Genomic DNA, 25,498 nt, shown 5'->3' on the forward strand with positions numbered 1-25,498 from the left:
TTTTGAGTCAAAAGTCACAGAGTAATCAACGAGTTCTCTCACTAGTTTCGTTTGCTTGTTATGCACGTGTAAGCTTTTGTACTTGTGAAAACGAGAGAGTTTATAAGAAAGCTCTTTGACTATCTCTGATCTTGATAAAACAACATTGACATGAATTTCATTTAAAGTTCGTAAATCTAATCAAATAATTTACATTACAGATGATAACTTGGACGTCATACAGTAAACCTTTTTTATCAAAGAAACGTGAAAATATTGTTTATGGAAACCTGAAGTATAGCAAAAATGTTAATGTTAACAAAACTCACGGGACATTAGTTAATCTTTCGAGTACCTTAAATGCCCATAACAAGATACTTTTACAGATTACTAAAAAACCATAGCAGTTAAGGGAAAACAAGTTAAATCAAGTCATATTAAATATCTTATCATTTATTTATGTCATTTTTGACAACTTCATAAGCTAAAAATACAAAAATTCTTTTGCTAAAATTCTCCAACTATAGACATAAGTAAGTACATAATTATTGTATTAAACGTCTCAAGGAAAGTACTTGATATTTGAAAACATTATCTCCGATGAAGAGTCATTTAAAATTCAAAATAAATTTAGACATTTGTTGTCGAATATAACAAATATTTAGAAATTAATGACGTCTATAGAAGTCATAAGAATTGCGTGTTTAGTGACCAAAAATAATAATAAATTAGTAAGCAATAAAAAATATAACAAGGGCCACTTGAAACCTCTTACTTAAGCAAAAACAAAACAAAAAAAAAAAAAACATTCATCACTAAACTAATAAAATAATTCATTTTCATTAAATTTCATTTCAATTTTCACAAACGTTTATTAAGTATTTATCACAAGATTTTAATGGCGTTTTGAAAATATAGAAAAATTAAAAAAAATGTCAACAAGTTTTATTTTCCAATGATTAACCTTCAGTTTCAGACATTTATATTCACATCCCTCTATCCCATAAAGATAAAAATTCTATGGCTGTTGGTATCGTAGTGTCATAAACTGAATTTTGCTGAAACCATAAATGAAATTGTTATTTCAATTTGTCTCCATAATATTGACACAATAAAATAGTTAAAGGGTCACGTGATGGATTTAATGGAAATTTTAGCAAAATAGATGTTTTTTTGTTGTGAAACCCAATTAAATATTTAATTGTTTTAATTTATGTTTGTTTACTTGTTATATGGTTACTTGTCACCTTTTTTTTAACACTCTCAACATGAGTCAATGAGGAGACTGACAGACATGTTTTCTGCCAAATAGTTTTAATAATTTTTTAATATCTTTATTCACAATTTTCCGTTAATTATCGTTATTTACTTTCGATTTATTTTCGGTTTGTGTATATTTCTGATTTGAACCTGCGCTACCACGCTTGACGTAGAAATTTAAATTGTCCGTCTGTCCATCAACGGTAAGCTGTCCGTTGTTAACGTCATTTCTATATTTTTTTGTACTATTTTTGATGATTTTGATTTAATTTAACTGTAAACAATTTCAAACCTTTATTTATTTTTATGTTTGCATTTCATTTCATAGTTTCATTAATAATAGTTTTTTGTATTTGTATTTTTATATTTTGTTTGAAATTATTAGATTATCGTAGAGTAGGAAAAAAAGCGAAGGTGAAAGAAATTCTCTTTACAGAAGTATTCTCTCAAAAACAGAGGTTAAATGTAAAAAGTTCTACAAATTGTAGAACTAGACTGGACTATAGAAAAGATTATAGACTAGACTATAGACTAGACTGTAGACTAGACTATAGACTAGACTGTAGACTAGACTATAGACTAGACTGTAGACTAGACTATAGACTAGACTATAGACTAGACTATAGACTAGACTATAGACTAGACTATAGACTAGACTATAGACTAGACTATAGACTAGACTGTAGACTAGACTATAGATTAGACTGTAGACTAGACTATAGACTAGACTATAGACTAGACTATAGACTAGACTATAGACTAGACTATAGACTAGACTAGACTATAGACTAGACTATAGACTAGACTATAGACTAGACTATAGACTAGACTATAGACTAGACTATAGACTAGACTATAGACTAGACTATAGACTAGACTATAGACTAGACTATAGACTAGACTATAGACTAGACTATAGACTAGACTATAGACTAGACTATAGACTAGACTATAGACTAGACTATAGACTAGACTATAGACTAGACTATAACTAGACTATAGACTAGACTATAGACTAGACTATACTCTTAGACTATAGACTAGACTATAGACTAGACATAGACTAGACTATAGACTAGACTATAGACTAGACTATAGACTAGACTATAGACTAGATATAGACTTAGACTAGACTATAGACTAGACTATACGCTAGACTATAGACTAGACTATAGACTAGACTATAGACTAGACTATAGACTAGACTATAGACTAGACTATAGACTAGACTATAGACTAGACTATAGACTAGACTATAGACTAGACTATAGACTAGACTATAGACTAGACTATAGACTAGACTATAGACTAGACTATAGACTAGACTATAGACTAGACTATAGACTAGACTATAGACTAGACTATAGACTAGACTATAGACTAGACTATAGACTAGACTATAGACTAGACTATAGACTAGACTATAGACTAGACTATAGACTAGACTATAGACTAGACTATAGACTAGACTATAGACTAGACTATAGACTAGACTATAGACTAGACTATAGACTAGACTATAGACTAGACTATAGACTAGACTATAGACTAGACTATAGACTAGACTATAGACTAGACTATAGACTAGACTATAGACTAGACTATAGACTAGACTATAGACTAGACTATAGACTAGACTATAGACTAGACTATAGACTAGACTATAGATAGACTATAGACTATAGACTAGACTATAGACTAGACTATAGACTAGACTATGACTAGACTATAGACTAGACTATAGACTAGACTATAGACTAGACTATAGACTAGACTATAGACTAGACTATAGACTAGACTATAGACTAGACTATAGACTAGACTATAGACTAGACTATAGACTAGACTATAGACTAGACTATAGACTAGACTATAGACTAGACTATAGACTAGACTATAGACTAGACTATAGACTAGACTATAGACTAGACTATAGACTAGACTATAGACTAGACTATAGACTAGACTATAGACTAGACTATAGACTAGACTATAGACTAGACTATAGACTAGACTATAGACGACTATAGACTAGAATAGACTAGACTATAGACTAGACTATAGACTAGACTATAGACTAGACTATAGACTAGACTATAGACTAGACTATAGACTAGACTATAGACTAGACTAGACTATAGACTAGACTAGACTATAGACTAGATATAGACTAGACTATGACTAGACTATAGACTAGACTATAGACTAGACATAGACTAGACTATAGACAGACTATAGACTAGACTATAGACTAGACTATAGACTAGACTATAGACTAGACTATAGACTAGACTATAGACTAGACTAGACTAGACTATAGACTAGACTATAGACTAGACTATAGACTAGACTATAGACTAGACTATAGACTAGACTATAGACTAGACTATAGACTAGACTATAGACTAGACTATAGACTAGACTATAGACTAGACTATAGACTAGACTATAGACTAGATATAGACTAGACTATAGACTAGTATAGACTAGACTATAGACTAGACTATAGACTAGACTATAGACTAGACTATAGACTAGACTATAGACTAGACTATAGACTAGACTATAGACTAGACTATAGACTAGACTATAGACTAGACTATAGACTAGACTATAGACTAGACTATAGACTAGACTATAGACTAGACTATAGACTAGACTATAGACTAGACTATAGACTAGACTATAGACTAGACTATAGACTAGACTATAGACTAGACTATAGACTAGACTATAGACTAGACTATAGACTAGACTATAGACTAGACTATAGACTAGACTATAGACTAGACTATAGACTAGACTATAGACTAGACTATAGACTAGACTATAGACTAGACTATAGACTAGACTATAGACTAGACTATAGACTAGACTATAGACTAGACTATAGACTAGACTATAGACTAGATAGACTAGACTATAGACTAGACTATAGACTAGACTATAGACTAGACTATAGACTAGACTATAGACTAGACTATAGACTAGACTATAGACTAGACTATAGACTAGACTATAGACTAGACTATAGACTAGACTATAGACTAGACTATAGACTAGACTATAGACTAGACTATAGACTAGACTATAGACAAGACTATAGACTAGACTATAGACTAGACTATAGACAAGACTATAGACTAGAATAGACTAGACTATAGACTAGACTATAGACTAGACTATAGACTAGACTATAGACTAGACTATAGACTAGACTATAGACTAGACAATAGACTAGACTATGACTAGACTAGACTATAGACTAGACTAGACTAGACTATAGACTAGACTAGACTAGACTATAGACTAGACTAGACTAGACTATAGACTAGACTATAGACTAGACTATAGACTAGACTATAGACAAGACTATAGAAAGACTATATAGACTAGACTATAGACTAGACTATAGACTAGACTATAGACTAGACTATAGACTAGACTATAGACTAGACTATAGACTAGATATAGACTAGACTATAGACTAGACTATAGACTAGACTATAGACTAGACTATAGACTAGACTAGACTATAGACTAGACATAGACTAGACTAGACTAGACTATAGACTAGACTATAGACTAGACTATAGACTAGACTAGACTATAGACTAGACTAGACTAAGACTAGATATAGACTAGATATAGACTAGACTATAGACTAGACTATAGACTAGACTATAGACTAGACTATAGACTAGACTATAGACTAGACTATAGACTAGACTATAGACTAGACTATAGACTAGACTATAGACTAGACTATAGACTAGACTATAGACTAGACTATAGACTAGACTATAGACTAGACTATAGACTAGACTATAGACTAGACTATAGACTAGACTATAGACTAGACTATAGACTAGACTATAGACTAGACTATAGACTAGACTATAGACTAGACTATAGACTAGACTATAGACTAGACTATAGACTAGACTATAGACTAGACTATAGACTAGACTATAGACTAGACTATAGACTAGACTATAGACTAGACTATAGACTAGACTATAGACTAGACTATAGACTAGACTATAGACTAGACTATAGACTAGACTATAGACTAGACTATAGACTAGACTATAGACTAGACTATAGACTAGACTATAGACTAGACTATAGACTAGACTATAGACTAGACTATAGACTAGACTATAGACTAGACTATAGACTAGACTATAGACTAGACTATAGACTAGACTATAGACTAGACTATAGACTAGACTATAGACTAGACTATAGACTAGACTATAGACTAGACTATAGACTAGACTATAGACTAGACTATAGACTAGACTATAGACTAGACTATAGACTAGACTATAGACTATAGACTATAGACTAGACTATAGACTAGACTATAGACTAGACTATAGACTAGACTATAGACTAGAATAGACTAGACTATAGACTAGACTATAGACTAGACTATAGACTAGACTATAGACTAGACTATAGACTAGACTATAGACTAGACTATAGACTAGACTATAGACTAGACTATAGACTAGACTATAGACTAGACTATAGACTAGACTATAGACTAGACTATAGACTAGACTATAGACTAGACTATAGACTAGACTATAGACTAGACTATAGACTAGACTATAGACTAGACTATAGACTAGACTATAGACTAGACTATAGACTAGACTATAGACTAGACTATAGACTAGACTATAGACTAGACTATAGACTAGACTATAGACTAGACTATAGACTAGACTTGATACTAGATTAAAAGGCTAAACTTTAAATTATATTATACACTAGGCTATATGGTAGACTTAGACTAGATTTTTTACCCCCACTTCGCTTCTATTTTAAACTCTTTATTATAATTTTTTCAAATCTAATTTATTTGTCATCCATATAATTTTTTTTAAATAATAGATACAAAAAAATTATTAAAATAAAACAAAATTATTTTAATTATATAATTGCAATATAAATAGATAATGCTGCTACATATAATGAGCAAAAAAAACAACAATAATTCTTTTGTAAATATTTGTATTTAAATTAAACATTTATTTCTCATTTATATATTTTAATACCGTTATCATGAATTTGTTTGTTTATACATTCTTTCTTATATTTCTATATTCAAATAAGTATTTATATTGGGAAAATTTGTTATTTTTGTGGATTGGTTTGGAAAATTTTTGCTAATATATTCTATAGATAGTGGAAGATTTCTTTTAATTTTAAGATTTTGTTTAGTATAAATATATAAATTTTATAGTGTGTATGAGGGATGTTTTAAAAATTTTAAGAATGTTAGGATTAGAAAGAATACTTGCCTAGTTCTGAAAAAAAGACAATTCGAGACTTTTAAATGCGAATTTGTGTATACAACAAGCTGAGTTGACATGGGTTCGAGTCACGACTCATCCAAGTCATTTCCCCTTACAAATGATAAACTATAATATATTTCTTTTAAAGCATCCCGAACAGAACTAATTATTTGTTTTGGTCTACTATTGGTAGCAGAAAATTCTCTTTTATAGTTTTAATTGTAAGTTTTAGTAATTAAGTACTCCCAGCTGTAATGGTAGTAAACACAATGACACCACTGCAATGGAATCTTTTATTCTTTGATAACAGTCTCGGACTAGTTGTTTTTAATACAATCAAATGTATAAGTGTTCTTTACATATTTAAGTACTGACCATAGATATTTTATATTATTTTATTTTTCAATAAAATTAATAGTGACGCATTTAAATAGCAAATAAATAAATAAATAGTTAAAGTATTTACATTTAAGAGTAATTATAAGCAAAAGCAGCAAACTCCATGTTCATTTATCTGGTTACATTTGTTAATTCCGTTTGAGTCCATAATAATCTAAGGCCAAAGTCTATCGATTAGAACAAAGTCAGCAATCTTAATTGGAGATTATTGCTTTTGTTATATATTGGATATAACTACTTTTGTTTGATGTCATAGAAACATTTTCATTATCTTTCTCCTATTTATCTACTATCATATTGCCATCTTCAGAAACCCAATTTCTTCTGTCTTATTTTCAAAAAATTACAAAACTGAAGTTTGTTACTTTTGCTTCTAATACCTTCTATTATTATAGTTTATTTTTTGTTTAATTTTTTTTTGGCACATTTCTTTATTTATTTAAGTATGTATGTATATTATTTATTTTTTATACAATATTTAAACACGTTTCATTATCACGTTTATTTTCTTTTGATTGCATTCATTAATTTTTATGTTTTTATTCTTTGACAACAGATTTACGTTTTTGGTTTAATAATTAAATGGGTTTTGACGTCAATGCGCTGTTAATGTTTAATTTAAAATTATCCAAAAAAAAACCAAAGGGGATTTTTTCTAATTTCAAATTTCTATTTAAATGAATTATAATTGGACTTAATAAATTTTGCAAAAAAAAAGAATACACAAATATTGCATTTGCTCCTAATAAAACAATTCAAATGTCATGTTTGTAATATGTAGTTACTGGTTACTTGATTTGACACCTAAATATATTACTTAATGTAACATTTAACTTAATTAAATCAGTCGCAAGTAAAGAATGAAGCCGCCTAAGTGGTCATATTTTAATTATTTTTGTAAAGTGTCCTTTTTTTCTGTTAAAATTAGATGTATATTACAATTTATTTATATTTTTCTTTACTTTAATCACAACATTATACACCATCAGCAATTGCTATCCAAGTTTACATATTTACTCATACTTTACGATTTATATGACCTTCTTGGGTACAAATGAAAGACAAATAATAAATATATCCACACGCACCAAAACAGAACTTACAAGGAGTGTAGTCCTTGTGTTTATTTAATAAAGAAAAATGTTTGGTTGTTTAAGTGAATAAAGGCATCAGTATTAAGTAGTTGATAAAGGGATGAGTTTTTTTTAATTCAGTTTCATTTATTGATAAACAAACTTATTCATCCAAAAGTACTTTTCCCAGTTCTTATGACAAAGTCAATGGACTAATCTATTAACTAGTATGCTACCTAGCCTATGAACTATTGGATTAGTCTATTCTATAAATTAGCCTATTGACTACCCTGTACACATCGTCTATGGACTATTCTATTAACTAGTCAATGACTAGTTTAATGGCTAGTCTATGTACTAGTCTATTGATTCCTCTATGGACTACTATATAGGCAAGTCTTTTGAATTCTCTATGAACTAGTCTATTGACTTCTCTATGAAATACATAGTCTATTGACTAGTTCTCTAGTCTTTGGACTATGTATTGACTAGTCTACTCCATGATGTAGTCTGTTAACTATTCTATAGAAATGTAGTCTAATGAGTACTCTATGGACTAGTTATTATTCATTAGTCAATTCACTGGTCTGTTGTCTAGTCTATTCACTTGTAACTAGTCTATGGATTAGTTTGTTGACTAGAATTTCATCTAGTCTATTGACTACTCTATCGACTACTATATTGACTACTCTATCGACTACTATATTGACTAGTTTATTCACTAACCTACAGATTAGTCTGTTGACTAGTATATTGACTGTTTTATTCACTAATAAATTCACTAATCTGTTGTCAAGTCTTTTGACTTCTCTATGAACTAGTTTATTGACTAGTCATTTAGTCTTTGGACTATGAATTGACTAGTCTACTACATGAAGTAGTGTGTCTAGTCTATTGACTACTACTATATCGACTAGTTTATTCACTAATCTGTAGATTAGTCTGTTGACTAGTATATTGACTATTTTATTCTCTAATCAATTCACCAGTCTATTGTCAAGTCTATTGACTTCTCTATGAACTAGTCTATTGACTAGTCCTCTAGTATTTGGACTATGTATTGACTAGTCTACTACATGAAGTAGTCTGTTAACTACTCTATAGAATTGTAGTCTAATGACTACTCTATGGACTACTTATTATTCATTAGTCAATTCACTAGTCTGTTGTCTAGTCTATTGATTTGGAACTAGTCTATGGATTAGTTTGTTGACTAGAATTGCATCTAGTCTATTGACTACTCTATCGACTACTATATTGACTACTCTATCGACTACTATATTGACTAGTTTATTCACTAACCTACAGATTAGTCTGTTGACTAGTATATTGACTGTTTTATTCACTAATCAATTCACTAATCTGTTGTCAAGTCTATTGACTTCTCTATGTCTTTGGACTATGAATTGACTAGTCTACTACATGAAGTAGTCTGTCTAGTCTATTGACTACTATATCGACTAGTTTATTCACTAATCTGTAGATTAGTCTGTTGACTAGTATATTGACTATTTTATTCTCTAATCAATTCACCAGTCTATTGTCAAGTCTATTGACTTCTCTATGAACTAGTCTATTGACTAGTCCTCTAGTATTTGGACTATGTATTGACTAGTCTACTACATGAAGTAGTCTGTTAACTACTCTATAGAATTGTAGTCTAATATTTTGACTAGTCTACTGATTTATCTATAAACTAATCTATAGACCAGTCTCTTGTCTACTGTACTGACTAGTCAAAGGATAAGTCTATTTATACCAATGAAAAAAGTACAAAAGCTCAATTAAGTTCCCACCTTCTGCTCATTTAATTACATACAAAATATGCTAATTACTTTAACACTTCGTTCAGGCAAATAACTCCCATTAAAAGAGATTTAACACTCTATTAAATCTAAAAAGAAATTTCAGTTAAATTTTCTTTTAATAAAAATTAAATACTGTTTTAAATCTAACTGCTTTCATCTCTTTATGATTAAGGAATCTCTTCTTATTCCACAAATACATTTTCTGAAAGAAAAATCTTTAACGCTTCGTTGGAAATTTTCAATTTAAAAAAAAATTATTTATGATTAAACATTTGGAAATTCCCAAAAAAAAAAAAAAAAAAAATATATTTATAGCTGATTAACAATTTCCAAATAATTGCAAACATTTGGCGCGGTCTCATTAAATTAGACATTAAGCTTAAAAATAAATAAAAAATAATTAATATATTTAAAAGCTTCATAAACAAAAACCATAAAGTATGTGACTTTTGTCTTGATTAAACACGCATGAACATGTTTTTATGGTTTTGTGTTGCAAATTTTCAAAATCTTTAAATTTTAATGACAAATAAAAAATAAATTTATTATTTATGTACAAGTAAACACTATAAGTATGCGACATTTCGCAGCTGCTGACAAGTAATGTAGTTGGTATTTATATAAGTTTAATTCCAAAAGAAAAAGTTTAACAAAGTGGGTGGAAAATAAAAAAAGGTCAAAATATAAAACTACTTAAAAAATAAAAGTTACTTAGTTTTACTAACTATCTCAGGTCAATTTATTTAGTAACAGCAAGTTACATTTATTTTTTAATCTTCTTTTTAGAAAACTATTTTACAATTGATGTCCATGGGTGTCATGAAAGTTGTGTGTGGCACTTACACAACTCCTGCAAGTTACAGTAAGTAATAGATAAGTGGAAAAATTCTGTTATATTATAAAAAAAAATTCCATAAAAGTAAATAATTTAAATATTTACAATTGTAATTTTATTACATTTTATTTGCCAGCATTACGTTTTTTTATTGCTCCGTTAATGCGTTTCTGTTACTTTTTGAAATACAATGAATGCTGGTTAGCTTTGTGAAACTTTTAACAAAAGAAAAATTACATTCATTACATGTACAATAGTATTAAATTTACCATCTCTGATGTTAACTCAATAATTTTCCATTAATTTTTTCTCTTGTTGTCTCATTAATATCGCAAGCTTTTATTCCAAATTATTGTTATAATAAGGGGACTAGAGCAAATACCTAAACTGAGGAAATAGGTAGGCTGTAGTCTAGTTTATAGTCTATAGTGTAGGCTATAGTTTAGTCTATAGTCTAGTCTATAGTGTAGGCTATAGTAGTGTAGTCTAGTCTATAGTGTAGGCTATAGTTTAGTATGTAGTCTACTATAGTCTAGTCTATAGTCTAGTCTATAGTCTAGTCTATAGTCTAGTCTATAGTCTAGTCTATAGTCTAGTCTATAGTCTAGTCTATAGTCTAGTCTATAGTCTAGTCTATAGTCTAGTCTATAGTCTAGTCTAGTCTATAGTCTAGTAGTCTAGTCTAGTCTAGTCTATAGTCTAGTCTATAGTCTAGTCTATAGTCTAGTCTATAGTCTAGTCTATAGTCTAGTCTATAGTCTAGTCTATAGTCTAGTCTATAGTCTAGTCTATAGTCTAGTCTATAGTCTAGTCTATAGTCTAGTCTAGTCTATAGTCTAGTCTAGTCTATGTCTAGTCTAGTCTATAGTCTAGTCTAGTCTATAGTCTAGTCTATAGTCTAGTATAGTCTATAGTCTAGTCTATAGTCTAGTCTAGTCTATAGTCTAGTCTAGTCTATAGTCTATAGTCTAGTCTAGTCTAGTCTATAGTCTAGTCTAGTCTATAGTCTAGTCTATAGTCTAGTCTATAGTCTAGTCTATAGTCTAGTCTATAGTCTAGTCTATAGTCTAGTCTATAGTCTAGTCTATAGTCTAGTCTATAGTCTAGTCTATAGTCTAGTCTATAGTCTAGTCTATAGTCTAGTCTATAGTCTAGTCTATAGTCTAGTCTATAGTCTAGTCTTAGTCTATAGTCTAGTCTATAGTCTAGTCTATAGTCTAGTCTATAGTCTAGTCTATAGTCTAGTCTATAGTCTAGTCTATAGTCTAGTCTATAGTCTAGTCTATAGTCTAGTCTATAGTCTAGTCTATAGTCTAGTCTATAGTCTAGTCTATAGTCTAGTCTATCTAGTCTATAGTCTAGTCTATAGTCTAGTCTATAGTCTAGTCTATAGTCTAGTCTATAGTCTAGTCTATAGTCTAGTCTATAGTCTAGTCTATAGTCTAGTCTATAGTCTAGTCTATAGTCTAGTCTATAGTCTAGTCTATAGTCTAGTCTATAGTCTAGTCTATAGTCTAGTCTATAGTCTAGTCTATAGTCTAGTCTATAGTCTAGTCTAGTCTAGTCTATAGTCTAGTCTATAGTCTAGTCTATAGTCTAGTCTATAGTCTAGTCTATAGTCTAGTCTATAGTCTAGTCTATAGTCTAGTCTATAGTCTAGTCTATAGTCTAGTCTATAGTCTAGTCTATAGTCTAGTCTATAGTCTAGTCTATAGTCTAGTCTATAGTCTAGTCTATAGTCTAGTCTATAGTCTAGTCTATAGTCTAGTCTATAGTCTAGTCTATAGTCTAGTCTATAGTCTAGTCTATAGTCTAGTCTATAGTCTAGTCTATAGTCTAGTCTATAGTCTAGTCTATAGTCTAGTCTATAGTCTAGTCTATAGTCTAGTCTATAGTCTAGTCTATAGTCTAGTCTATAGTCTAGTCTATAGTCTAAGTCTATAGTCTAGTCTATAGTCTAGTCTATAGTCTAGTCTATAGTCTAGTCTATAGTCTAGTCTATAGTCTAGTCGATAGTCTAGTCTATAGTCTAGTCTATTATCTAGTCTAGTCTATAGTCTAGTCTATAGTCTAGTCTATAGTCTAGTCTATAGTCTAGTCTATAGTCTAGTCTATAGTCTAGTCTATAGTCTAGTCTATAGTCTAGTCTATAGTCTAGTCTATAGTCTAGTCTATAGTCTAGTCTAGTCTAGTCTATAGTCTAGTCTATAGTCTAGTCTATAGTCTAGTCTATAGTCTAGTCTATAGTCTAGTCTATAGTCTAGTCTTAGTCTATTCTATAGTCTAGTCTATAGTCTAGGTCTATAGTCTAGTCCTATAGTCTAGTCTACAGTCTAGTCTAGACTAGACTATAGTCTAGTCTACTGTTTAGTCTATAGTCTAGTCCTATAGTCCCGAGTCAACAGTCAAAATTTGTTTTCAAATATGCTATTGCCCTAATATGACCTTGATTTACTGCAATTAAGATTATTGCTTAAATGAATCAGTTATCAAACTACTCTGAGAAGGATTTGTTTTCACAAACATTTCCTTAAAAAATCAAAAACAAAAGAAAAGGATATTCTTTTATCAAAAAATACATTCTGCATAGTTACAGGCATTATACAATTTTGAACTAAATTTCACACTCTATTTAAGAAATTTTGCTCTTAATATTGTATTGCGTTTCTCTTTTGTAATATATATTCCACTTGTTTTTGTTTTTTATATACTCAACAACAACAATTACTCTTTGATAAAAAGACCGAAAACAACAGCAAATAAAAAAGTTCTATTACTTTTATACCAGAGTGTGGGTACTCGTTTTACAAATGAATGTTATGACTTTAGTGGTTATTGACCTAAAGGTCATTGTGAGTCGCCAAAAACAAAAGTAAAAACAAACAACAGTGCACATTTTAATTAAACCTGCCCCCCAAACCAACCACCCACTTTCTGCAAAAATATTATTACTAACTAAAACAAAATTTATTTATATTTATGTGAGTTTAAATGTGTTGCAATTATTGTATAATTAAATGGATGATAAATATATCTATTTGGATGATATAAACTTTGGTTGGTTTTTACGTTTCGTAGCACTGCAATCGCAATAATAATTGCAAACAGTTTTGTTTTACTAATTTGTTTTTATTTAAAAGTTTTTGTTGTTCTTGTGTGTTTTGTTTTAAACAATTGTCAATTGCAAAAAAATTCACTAATTGAACTGTCATCAATGAATACTATCTAACTGATATCGTATATTTTGAAATAATATTTCAATTTAAATTGGGGATTATTTTTTGTGTTTAGTAATCGCGTAGTTAAGTATAATGCACTCAGATAAACTTGTTAGTAACCGGAACGTGATGGGTCCTTTGGGAATAGAAAAAATTTTTAGTTCTAACTTTTTATAGGTGAGACTATAGGCTATACTATAGAATAGACTATAGGACTAGACTAACTAGACTAATAGACTAGACTAGACTAGACTAATAGACTAGACTATAGACTAGACTATAGACTAGACTATAGACTAGACTATAGACTAGACTATAGACTAGACTATAGACTAGACTATAGACTAGACTATAGACTAGACTATAGACTAGACTATAGACTAGACTATAGACTAGACTATAGACTAGACTATAGACTAGACTATAGACTAGACTATAGACTAGACTATAGACTAGACTATAGACTAGACTATAGACTAGACTATAGACTAGACTATAGACTAGACTATAGACTAGACTATAGACTAGACTATAGACTAGACTATAGACTAGACTATAGACTAGACTATAGACTAGACTATAGACTAGACTATAGACTAGACTATAGACTAGACTATAGACTAGACTATAGAGACTATAGCTAGACTATGACTAGACTATATAGACTAGACTATAGACTAGACTATAGACTAGACTATAGACTAGACTATAGACTAGACTATAGACTAGACTATAGACTAGACTACAGACTAGACTATAGACTATACTATAGACTAGACTATAGACTAGACTATAGACTAGACTATAGACTAACTATAGACTAGATTATAGACTAGACTATAGACTAGACTATAGACTAGACTATAGACTAGACTATAGACTAGACTATAGACTAGACTATAGACTAGACTATAGACTAGACTATAGACTAGACTATAGACTAACTATAGACTAGACTATAGACTAGACTATAGACTAGACTATAGACTAGACTATAGACTAGACTATAGACTAGACTATAGACTAGACTATAGACTAGACTATAGACTAGACTAATAGACTAGACTATAGACTAGACTATAGACTATACTATAGACTAGACTATAGACTAGACTATAGACTAGACTATAGACTAGACTATAGACTAGACTATAGACTAGACTATAGACTAGACTATAGACTAGACTATAGACTAGACTATAGACTAGTCTACAGATTTTACTACAGGCTAGATGTAAGGAAACTTGTGGTCGGGTAACCCAGACTAAAATTGTATTTGTATTAACGGATGGTGGAAAATCTAAACAAATTTTTCTTTAAGTGTATCTTTCATAGTGAGGGCAAAAATAATTATTTTCTTTGTTGTCCAATAATCAACCAAACAAATGCTTTTTGATCCTCATGATTATTTATGTGAGTTTATGAAGAAAAAAGCAAAAACATTATATATTTTGTATTTTTTGTAAAATTGCATGTGTATTTTCAATTTTCGTTATTAATTTTAATTTAATTTTGTTTTTAATTCAATGCAGGCGTGTAAATTTGTTTATAATTTAAACAAAAATAAAATCACAAAAATCTAAAAAGTTTTATTATTGTCCATAGTTATTATAATAAATACAATAAAATTACAATCTCTATTCGATTTAATTTCAACTATTTGTATTGTTAGTTTACAATCAATTAGATATTTTACACAGATTTCTATCGAAAACTTAAATAGTAAAAGCAAATTTTGCAACAAAATAACAACAATAACAAATGGCAATAATGAAAAATTTAAAAAAGGGAAATGTTTTGTATGAATACTAATTGGACAGGAAGGTTATAATTTTAAATTTGAAAAAAAAATGTAACGTAATATTTTTTCCTACTCATTACCTAGTATTTTAGGTAATTAGTAGATAATTTATGTGAAATCATAATTCAGTACTTTCGGATGTTAATATTCATTGAAAATGTCTAAAATTGTTTTTTATTTGTCAAAAAAAAAAAAAAAAAAAAAAAAAAAAAATAGCTATTTTATTTCATTATAACAAAATAAAAAGTTTAAATATTTGTTTAAATAAAATAATATTTGTTGTTTATACGTTTTATTTTAATAACTGCTAATTACTACGCAAAAGATAAATACAAACGTTTATTATTTGTTTGTGTCTATTGGAAAGATTTCGTTGTTAATAAAAGTACAATTCACCTTAAATGTTATTCTGACCAAATGTTTGTTTCTGTGTGCTAATTGCTTGTGCTATTTATCTTAAATATTCAGTGTTAAATTGTTTCATTGTGTCTAGTTCACGGCTGTAATTTTTGCATGAATTATTATTTGGGATTTTGTTTAGAACAAATAGGAAGTTTATGTTTTCTTTGAGTAAATGAAAACTATTTAAATGTACTATGTGTGTGTGTATTTAGTAGGGTGGCTTCTTAGTTAAACAAAAGTCTGTTTTATTCGATGGTACCATTTCCCTACATACCCATCAAAAACTCGGTAATGTCTTGTACTTACATAACCACTTACTTTTCAATGACTTCTACTTACCGCCTGCAGTAATTTTAAGTACTCTTAAATTGACTTACATATAATCAGATAAGTAAGTACTTTATTTTGAGTTTTGCTGTAAGTACTTATATAAGTAGTGATTTGTAAGCGAGCGTGATAAGTACTTGCCTCCAATGTCGTTTTAAAATAATGAATTAAAACGCTAATGAATAAGTAGTGAAAAGCGGTCGTTTAAGCTTTTTAACTCATTACTTTACAATGTCAATTTTTGCTGGGTAATTAACCTCCAAGGATTTACGCTATATCGTTTAAAAGCTCATAAATATAACTTTATCATCAATTATACCACTATCCATGTGGGGTTCTATTCCGAAAAATATCGTTAAAAACTATAATTGATTCATAAAGTTTAAGTTGAGCGTAAATTAGTTTTGTTCTCGTTCTAAATTTAATGATAATCGGCCCTCGTTAAATCTATACATCGTTTAAATTATCATTTAATGAAATATCGTTATATAAAACGATTCATCTCTTTACAAAATTCAGATTAATTTTAATTTTAATGGAATTCATCCACAAAATCAGACTTTAAGTAAAAATTGTGTATTTTTTGTTAAACAATTCATTGGAAAAATCTAATCTATGTGAAAAATCGGACTTCTGAGCTAAACCGAATTTTAATTGAAAATCTTGATTTTTAGCGAAAAAGGCGATTTCTAGAACAAATCCAATTTTTAGAGACAAAACGAATTTATAATGAAAAATCTGATATTTTGTGCTAAATCGGAAAAGTCGAATTTTCAGTGAAAACCCGAATTTATTGTGAAAAATCGAATTTTTAGTTAAAAAAATCTAAATTTTTAGTGAAAAGTTCAATTTTTTGTGCTAAATCGGCAAAACAAAATTTTTAGTGAAAAGTCGAATTTATAGTGAAACATTTAATTTATAGTGAAAAATTTAATTTATAGTAAAAAATCAAATTTTCAGTGAAAAACCGAATTTTTAGTGAAAAATCTAAATTTTTAGTGAAAAGTCGAATTTTTACTGAAAACCCGAATTTATAGTGAAAAATCGAATTTTTTATGTAAACCCCAATTTTTAGTGAAAAATCGAATTTATAGTGAAAAATCGAATTTTTAGTGAAAAATCAAAATTTTTAGTAAAATGTCGAATTTATAGCGAAAAATCGAATTTTTAGTGAACAGTAGAATTTTTAGTGAAAAGTCGAATTTTTAGTGAAAAATAAAATTTTTAGAGAAAAATCGAATTTTTAGTGAAAAACCCAATTTTTAGTGAAAAATCGAATTCTGTGCAAAATCGAATTTCAAATGAAAAAAAAAATTAGTGAAAATTTTATTTTTTTAAGAGAAATCATCGTAAATTTTAATTTTATGAATTAACCTGGTTAACAACCGTTTCGAAACGGTGAAAGGATAACGTTATAGGTATTAAAACCTATTTCGATAACAGTATTTTGGATTACTTCGGTAACGGTATCTTTGTGTTAGGCTTATGTATTTTGGTATTGATTTTTGATTTAGCGTTATTGGTATTTTGACTTATTTCGATAACGGTAGTAGTGGCGAAAAGGTATTTTAGCGGTATCGATAGCTTAGCGATAACTGTTGCCAACCTGGGAATTCACTACCGTTTTTCAACATTAATTTCCTTTTTGTAATTTTGAATATAATAACTGTAACGGTTTTTAAATGGTATTGGTATTTAGGCTTATAACAGGCTATATAACAGTATCTTAGGGTAATCGGTTTACTTAGTAGTGTTGAAAAGTCATTTTAGCGTTAACGAAAGCTAAGCGATAACGGTTGGCAACCTTGGAGTTAACCCATGAAAACTTTTAGAATCGGTTCTTAAAAAACTGGTTCTAGACCGAGTTTAAACGGAACAACTTCGGATTCTTAAATAGAATACATAGAGAGAGATTTTGACAAAATATCAGGAATTTTCAAAAGACATTCTACGTAAGATTTCCATATATGTATAATGATTGAATTACAATTGGAATGTGATTGGAATTTTGGAATCTTTGGTTGGACTAAACTGCTATTAGCTATATATTAAAGACTCTCGATTCCCTGATTTACACTTTCCACTACTAAACGGTTCAGAGATTAACTAAAGGGTTGGGTTTCTAAATTAAATTTAAGCACCCATTTAACGATCTAATATTAATTATTACTATTTAGCACTTAACTTTTATATTTAAATTACATTTACGTTGATAAATCAAAAATATTGTAATTAAAGTGTTAAAGGAAATTTTAGGCCTATAATTTGCTAATAACAAAACTTGTCAGCAAATCACATAAAATTACACTTAACACCTAAATTATTTGCCAATAACTTAACACGATATTCTGCGTAAAAACAAAATAAACAAATAACAACAACGTAATTCAAGACAATTTCTGGAAAATTGCTAAAGTTTTAATAAAAAAACCAAATAAATGTAAACTAAAAGTTTTATCAAAACAAACTCAAAGTTTTCACTTAATAACAAGTAGTAAGTAAAAAGCCAAGAAAAATTCCGATATAAAAACTTGACTAAATAAATATCTGGTATCTATGCAACTGCACTTAAGTACTATGTATCCTATAGTTTAACAGACAAAGAAAAATATCTGGAATAAAGTGAGAAAAAAAAAAACGATTCTTTTGTTCAAAATAATACGCACCGATTATCATTGTTGTTGGCATTATTATGATTATTTAGCGGCATTTGTGAAAGTAGTAGTGGTGGTGGTTGGGCGATAATATTTGTTGTTGTTGTCAAGCGAAAGACAAACTGAGGCGCTGTTGTGGAATCGGCCGATGCAGTTGAACCCTCTATACTGCTCGAACTATAATTTATCAGTTCTTTTGCCTCTTCACCTTCTCCGGCGTTTGTAGTTTTGTTTGAGGCCGTGTAGTTGCTGTTACTTCCTCTGCTGTTGCAAGAACTGTCATTATTGACATGTTGCGGGAGTTCTTGTGTTTTCATTTTTCTTTTCTTTGTTCTGTGATCTTAAATTTATAGATCAATGTTTGATTGCTCTTTTGAAATTGAGAGCAAAATTACTTTTTTTCTTCTTTATTTCACGTGGGAGTATAATTAAAAAGCAGCTGTTTTTATACAAAAATATATATTTTGTTTATAGGTTTTGTTTTTTTACAAAAATATATACATATACACACAATATAATGATATGCCTTGTTATTATTTTGTATTTTTTAAGAATTTAAAAAGCACTTTGTATTCTGCACTTTTTAACTATTTGTTATAGACCAGCATTAGCGGTTTAATTTACTTTGTTATTTTGCGTTCACTGACTTTGTTCAGTCTTTGTTCAGTCTCCGAGTTCAATAACACTTTGTTTAATGCAAAAAAACCCCAACAACTAGTAGTTGTATATAAACATTTTTTGTTTCTTTTTTTTCTTAAAATATTCAAATATTCTTAAAAATTTTAATTGTTTACATTTTTATAATTTTAACACTTTTATTTCAAAGGTTTTAAATTCTTTTAAAACCTTTACATACACTCTGTTCAACAAAAACTTCCTGTTCCGTTTTATTTATTTCCTTCTTTGTGTTGAATAAAATTTTATTTTCTAAATAGTTTTTCCTTCTTTTTTTTCTAGTTTTTTTTTATCTTCTCGTTGTTCGTTTCCGTAGGTCGCGTGTTGAACTGAAGTTGCAAATCGTTGTATGCATCGACTTTATTATTTTGTGTCTAAAGTAAAAGACTCTTTCTTTTTTTTTGTATTTTCATCTCTCATTCAATAAAATCGTTATGAAAAACTCTAATTTATGTGTCTCTTATTTTTTGTTGCTTTTTATTAGTTTTCTTCCCTTAAAGTCTATAAACACTGATGATGTTTGCTAGGGAAAACCAAAAGATGGATGCATTTAGTGTGGCTAATGTGGAGGTTTTTTCGACTTAGTACAGGTAAAAAAATATAGTGAAGAGTATAGCGTGGGTTGCAGGCAAGACTATAGATAATCAAAATAGTAGAGTTGACTATAGGGAGGATTTGTATGTAGTTTTTTCTATAGACTAGACTATAGACTAGACTATAGACTAGACTATAGACTAGACTATAGACTAGACTATAGACTAGAATATAGACTAGACTATAGACTAGACTATAGAGTAGACTATAGACTAGACTATAGACTAGACTATAGTCTAGACTATAGACTAGATTAGAGAGTAGAGTATATACTAGATTAGAGACTAGAGTATATACTAGACTATAGACTATACTATAGACTAGACTATAGTATAGACTATAGACTAGATTAGAGACTAGATTAGAGACTAGAGTATATACTAGACTATAGACTAGACTATAGATTAGACTATAGACTAGACTATAGACTAGACTATAGACTAGACTATAGACTAGACTATAGACTAGACTATAGACTAGACTATAGACTAGACTATAGGCTAGACTATAGACTAGACTATAGACTAGACTATAGACTAGACTATAGACTAGAATATAGACTAGACTATAGGCTAGACTATACACTAGACTATAGACTAGACTATAGACTAGACTATAGACTAGACTATAGACTAGACTATAGACTAGACTATAGACTAGACTATAGACTAGACTATAGACTAGACTATAGACTAGACTATAGACTAGACTATAGACTAGACTATAGACTAGACTATAGACTAGACTATAGACTAGACTATAGACTAGACTATAGACTAGACTATAGACTAGACTATAGACTAGACTATAGACTAGACTATAGACTAGACTAGACTAGACACTAGACTAGACTATAGACTAGACTATAGACTAGACTATAGACTAGACTATAGACTAGACTATACACTAGACTATAGACTAGACTATAGACTAGACTAGACTATAGACTAGACTATAGATTAGACTATAGACTAGACTATAAACTAGACTATAGATTAGACTATAGACTAGACTATATACAATATGTATTTGTTTATCTTCAGTTAAGAAGATATAGACTGATCTAGAAAGTGCTTTTTCATATTTTAGTTAATTTCCTGTTCACGCATAAACCAGTGCTTTTCTTCCTCACTTATCATTTGACAGCACTAGCTCGGTCCCTATATGCACTTTTCACTTCTGTTGATGAGATGAAGTATTTTTTATACCGAAAAACAATCATGCTGCCATTACTATTTGGTTTCTATAACATTGTGTTAGTGCAGTTTTTCCACATCTCTTTCTTTTTCCAAACAAATTTATATCACACTTGCTCTCTCAAAAGCACTCACTCTGTCTATCGACTCTCTTGACATTTTAGAATGACCTGCAATTCGTATAGTTTTTCCTCAGTATGATAGATGATAGACAATCACAGAAAAAAGTGGGAAAAACTAATGTTATTTTTTTTTTCAATCCCTTTTGTTGCTGTGATTTGTTTGTGTTTAGAATAAATAAAATTAAAATTTTTATCTCTTAAAATGGGAAGCAGGGTAAAACGTGCGTTATTTAGAATTATCGTCGTATCAGTGTAAAGTAGTTGTAGGAGACAATAATTATTCTGGAATTTTGTGATTTAGTTGTTGTTTTTTTTCGCTCTTAACAGTGTATGCATACAAAATGTTTATTATCTTGTTTACAATTCTTTGTGGTTGAATGTTATTGTTGGTTTCTTTTGAAATAATAACAGTGGAGATGAGAAATAGTGATACATTTTGTATTCATTATATTGATGCATATGTATGTATCTCTTGTGAGTATTAAGGGATTAGATCGATTTATTTATTAAGAAATTTATATTTTTTTGCATTTCACAACAATTTTGTAATTGGAATATAATTTCTAAAAATTTTTTGTTATTTGGCCCGAAAATACGGTTAGGAATTATATTCCTAAACTCACAAAATTTACTTTTTGTTTACGAATTTTCACCAATTAGTTAACACTAGATTCCAAGAAAAAAATCATAAATTTTTTTTAGATTCTTATTTATTTGTTCAATATACTTTTGTTCTTCACTGTTCAGTCCCTAAACTGAGATACCTCGTAATTTTTGTTTGACGAGTTTATTGCTTTCGAGAAATATTGATAATTGTAAACAATAATAAATCTTGAATATGCATTTATTTTCCTACAACACTGCTCTTATACTGCACCCAAAAAAATTTCTTGCATTTTAAATTTGTTTACCGGCTTATTATGCTACAAAGAAGAGTGGAAAGAACTCTTTTGTCATAGAAAATTATTCTCTTAAATGCGGTATAAATGCAATTTTCTCTTGCATGAAGACGTTTTTACTTAAATGTTAAAAACAATTTTATTTTAGGTGAAATGCACTCTCAAACACCCACCTAAACATGTTAGGCTAACATTAAAAAGATGAAAATGTATCTATTAAGCCGGAAAAATCACAGCGGCGCGCCGCTATGCTGTTCATTTTGAGGTGTTAGATTTGTTTTGTGGATATAGGCTGAATTGGTGGCAATTATTAAAGAGATTAACATTTTGGGAAATGTTAAGTTTTAACGTATTTTTGAGCAAAAGGCATAGAATTTATTTAAAATTTAGAGTCCATAGTATACAGTGGACGTCCACTAGTACGAATTATATAGTGTCAGGCCCTTTCGTAATACCGAAAAATTCGTATTATTGAACAACACATTTTGTATGTTTAAATTCAAATAATACACATAAAATATTGGATTTTATTTATTTTTGTTATATTTTTCATGAAAAACATAACGGAACAAAATATAATAAATGTGTATTATTTTAAATAAATTTCTTGTATAGGCATAAACAGGCATAAAAGGGACATATTTACGTATATGAATTGTTAATTTTGAAAGTATCGCGAGTCCAATGCTTGAAATGAGATATATGTAGAAGTTTTTAAATTTTAATGTTTTTAAAAAGATGTGTGCCAAAGACAATTTGCAATTTACATATGTGTTCTAAAATGTATTAAAATGTTCAGATTACATAAAACTTTTATTAGAAACTTGAATGGAATATACCACAATTCTCTAATTTATAATTTTCTCTTAAAAATTAGAATAGTTTTCCTTAAACCCATTGTTTGGAATGTGGAGTCACACTACTTTCAAAATTAACAGTTCATACATACATATGTATATAAATATAATTTTACTTATTAAAAAATCCATCATTTAACATCGATGTTTATTACATTGTAAAATGATTCTTACTGCTTTTTCAATAACAGCACTTTTGAGGCTTCAATATTGTTCTCAGCAGAGTTATTGTCGGGAACTTATAAAATACTTTCCTCATTGGCGTTATCATCCAATTTAATTTCTTCTCTTGGGTCATCAAAATTCCAATAAAATAAATTAATAACACTAAATAATTGTTGATTTGTAAATATACATGCAGTAAATTGTGTGTATAGGATTTTTAAAAATACAAAACACTTGTAATAAATAAAAAAAAATTAAAATTACTGAGCTTAAGGTGAATGATACCGAAATAATAAAATAAAAACATAATAAAAACTTCATTTATACGTAAATAAAACCAAAATTCCCATAAAAAATGCGTTATTCGTACTATCGAACAGAAAAATTGTGACTTTATTCGTACTATAGAGTAGACAATGCAACAATTTTGCCATTCGTATTATTGGATAATCGTAATAAAGAGTATACGTACTATTGGACGTCCACTGTAATTACAAAGTTCTCAAAATTGTATATACTGTTATACACAATATATACGTAAAATTTTCAATGAAAAACTGTTATAAAAAAAATACTTGTAATGGAAAATAAAAATTGTTGTCATACTGTTATACACAAATTTAAAAAATAATATTATACACAAAATTTTCTATAGTAAAAACATTATAAACAAAATCTTCTATATAAAAACTGTTATACGAAAAATAAAATACAGTTATACACAAATATTTTTATTAAAAAAGTGTTATACACAAAAATTAGTATAAAATAGCTGTTTATTTAATAAGAAACTGTTATACATTGCAGTTATATACCTGCAGAAAAACTGTTATACACACAATTTTCTTTAGAATAAACTGTTATACACAAAATTTTCTGCAGAAAATACTGTTATACACAAAATTTTAATTGTATAAAACTTTATTTTTTATAGAACATAATGTTATACACAAAATTTTCTGTAGAAAATACTGTTATACACAAAATATTTTATAGAAAATGGTGTTATACACAAAATATTTTATAGAAAATGGTGTTATGCACAAAATTTTCTATAGAAAATACTGTTATACACAATATTTTCTACAGAACATACTGTTATACACAAAATTTTCTATAAAAAATACTGTTATACACAAAATATTTTATAGAAAACAGTGTTATACTGTTATATACAAAATATTTTATAGAAAATGGTGTTATACACAAAATGTTCTATAGAAAATACTTTAATACACAAAATTTTCTATAGGAAACACTGTTATACACAAAATTTTCTATAGAAAATACTTTTATACACAAAATGTTCCATAGAAAATACTGTTATACACAAAATATTTTATAGAAAATGCTGTTATACACACAATTTTTTATAGAAAATACTGTTATACACAAAACTGTTATACACACAATTTTCTTTAGAATAAACTGTTATACATAATATTTTTTATAGAAAATGTTGTTATACACAAATTTTTCTACAGAAAATACTGTTATACACAAAAAAATGTTTGTAGTGAAAGTGTTATACAAAAAATTGTATACAGATGATAGAGTTATACACAAATGTTGACAGAAAATACTGTCATACGCATTATTTTCTATAAAAAACTGTTATACACACAATTTTCTTTGGAATAAACTGTTATACAAAATATTTTCTAAGGAAAATACTGTTGTAAAGTGTGAAAGTGTAGTGAAAGTGTTATACAAAAAATTGTATATAGAAAATACAGTTATAGACAAATGTTGACAGAAAATACTGTCATACGCACACAATTTTCTTGTTATAAGGAAAGTGTAGAGACGTATACAAAGTTTCATTTAGAAGATACTGTTATAGACAAAATTTTCTATAGGGAAAACTGTTATACTATATATTTTCTTTAGAATATACATAATTTTTTATAGAAAATATAGCGAAA

At 28.7% G+C, this 25,498-nt stretch overlaps 1 protein-coding gene and 1 long non-coding RNA gene across 13 annotated transcripts in view; one reads left to right on the forward strand and one right to left on the reverse strand.

The window, feature by feature from the left end:
* Positions 1 to 25,498, forward strand: part of LOC119605276 — a 77,358-nt gene that overhangs the window by 51,056 nt on the left and 804 nt on the right. The window lies entirely within an intron of this gene.
* The window catches only part of LOC119605271 (sodium bicarbonate cotransporter 3), an 85,960-nt gene that overhangs the window by 39,872 nt on the left and 20,590 nt on the right, over positions 1 to 25,498 (reverse strand). For 3 of the 12 annotated variants that reach the window (XM_037958283.1, XM_037958284.1, XM_037958285.1), the window contains exon 1: positions 19,078 to 19,458. The exons of 2 other annotated variants lie outside the window; for them this stretch is intronic. In XM_037958283.1, the coding sequence (XP_037814211.1) occupies positions 19,078 to 19,382 (305 nt within the window). In that variant the 5' untranslated portion in view covers positions 19,383 to 19,458. Of the gene's footprint in view, positions 1 to 19,077; positions 19,460 to 25,498 lie in introns of those variants that run through there. 7 more of the 12 variants (XM_037958282.1, XM_037958281.1, XM_037958289.1 and 4 more) reach the window with 4 other exon arrangements.

Source organism: Lucilia sericata, unplaced genomic scaffold, assembly GCF_015586225.1.
Source record: "Lucilia sericata isolate MDLA Ls3-8-SP2 unplaced genomic scaffold, ASM1558622v1 Contig000470F_arrow, whole genome shotgun sequence".
In the NCBI taxonomy this organism is placed as follows: domain Eukaryota; kingdom Metazoa; phylum Arthropoda; class Insecta; order Diptera; family Calliphoridae; genus Lucilia; species Lucilia sericata.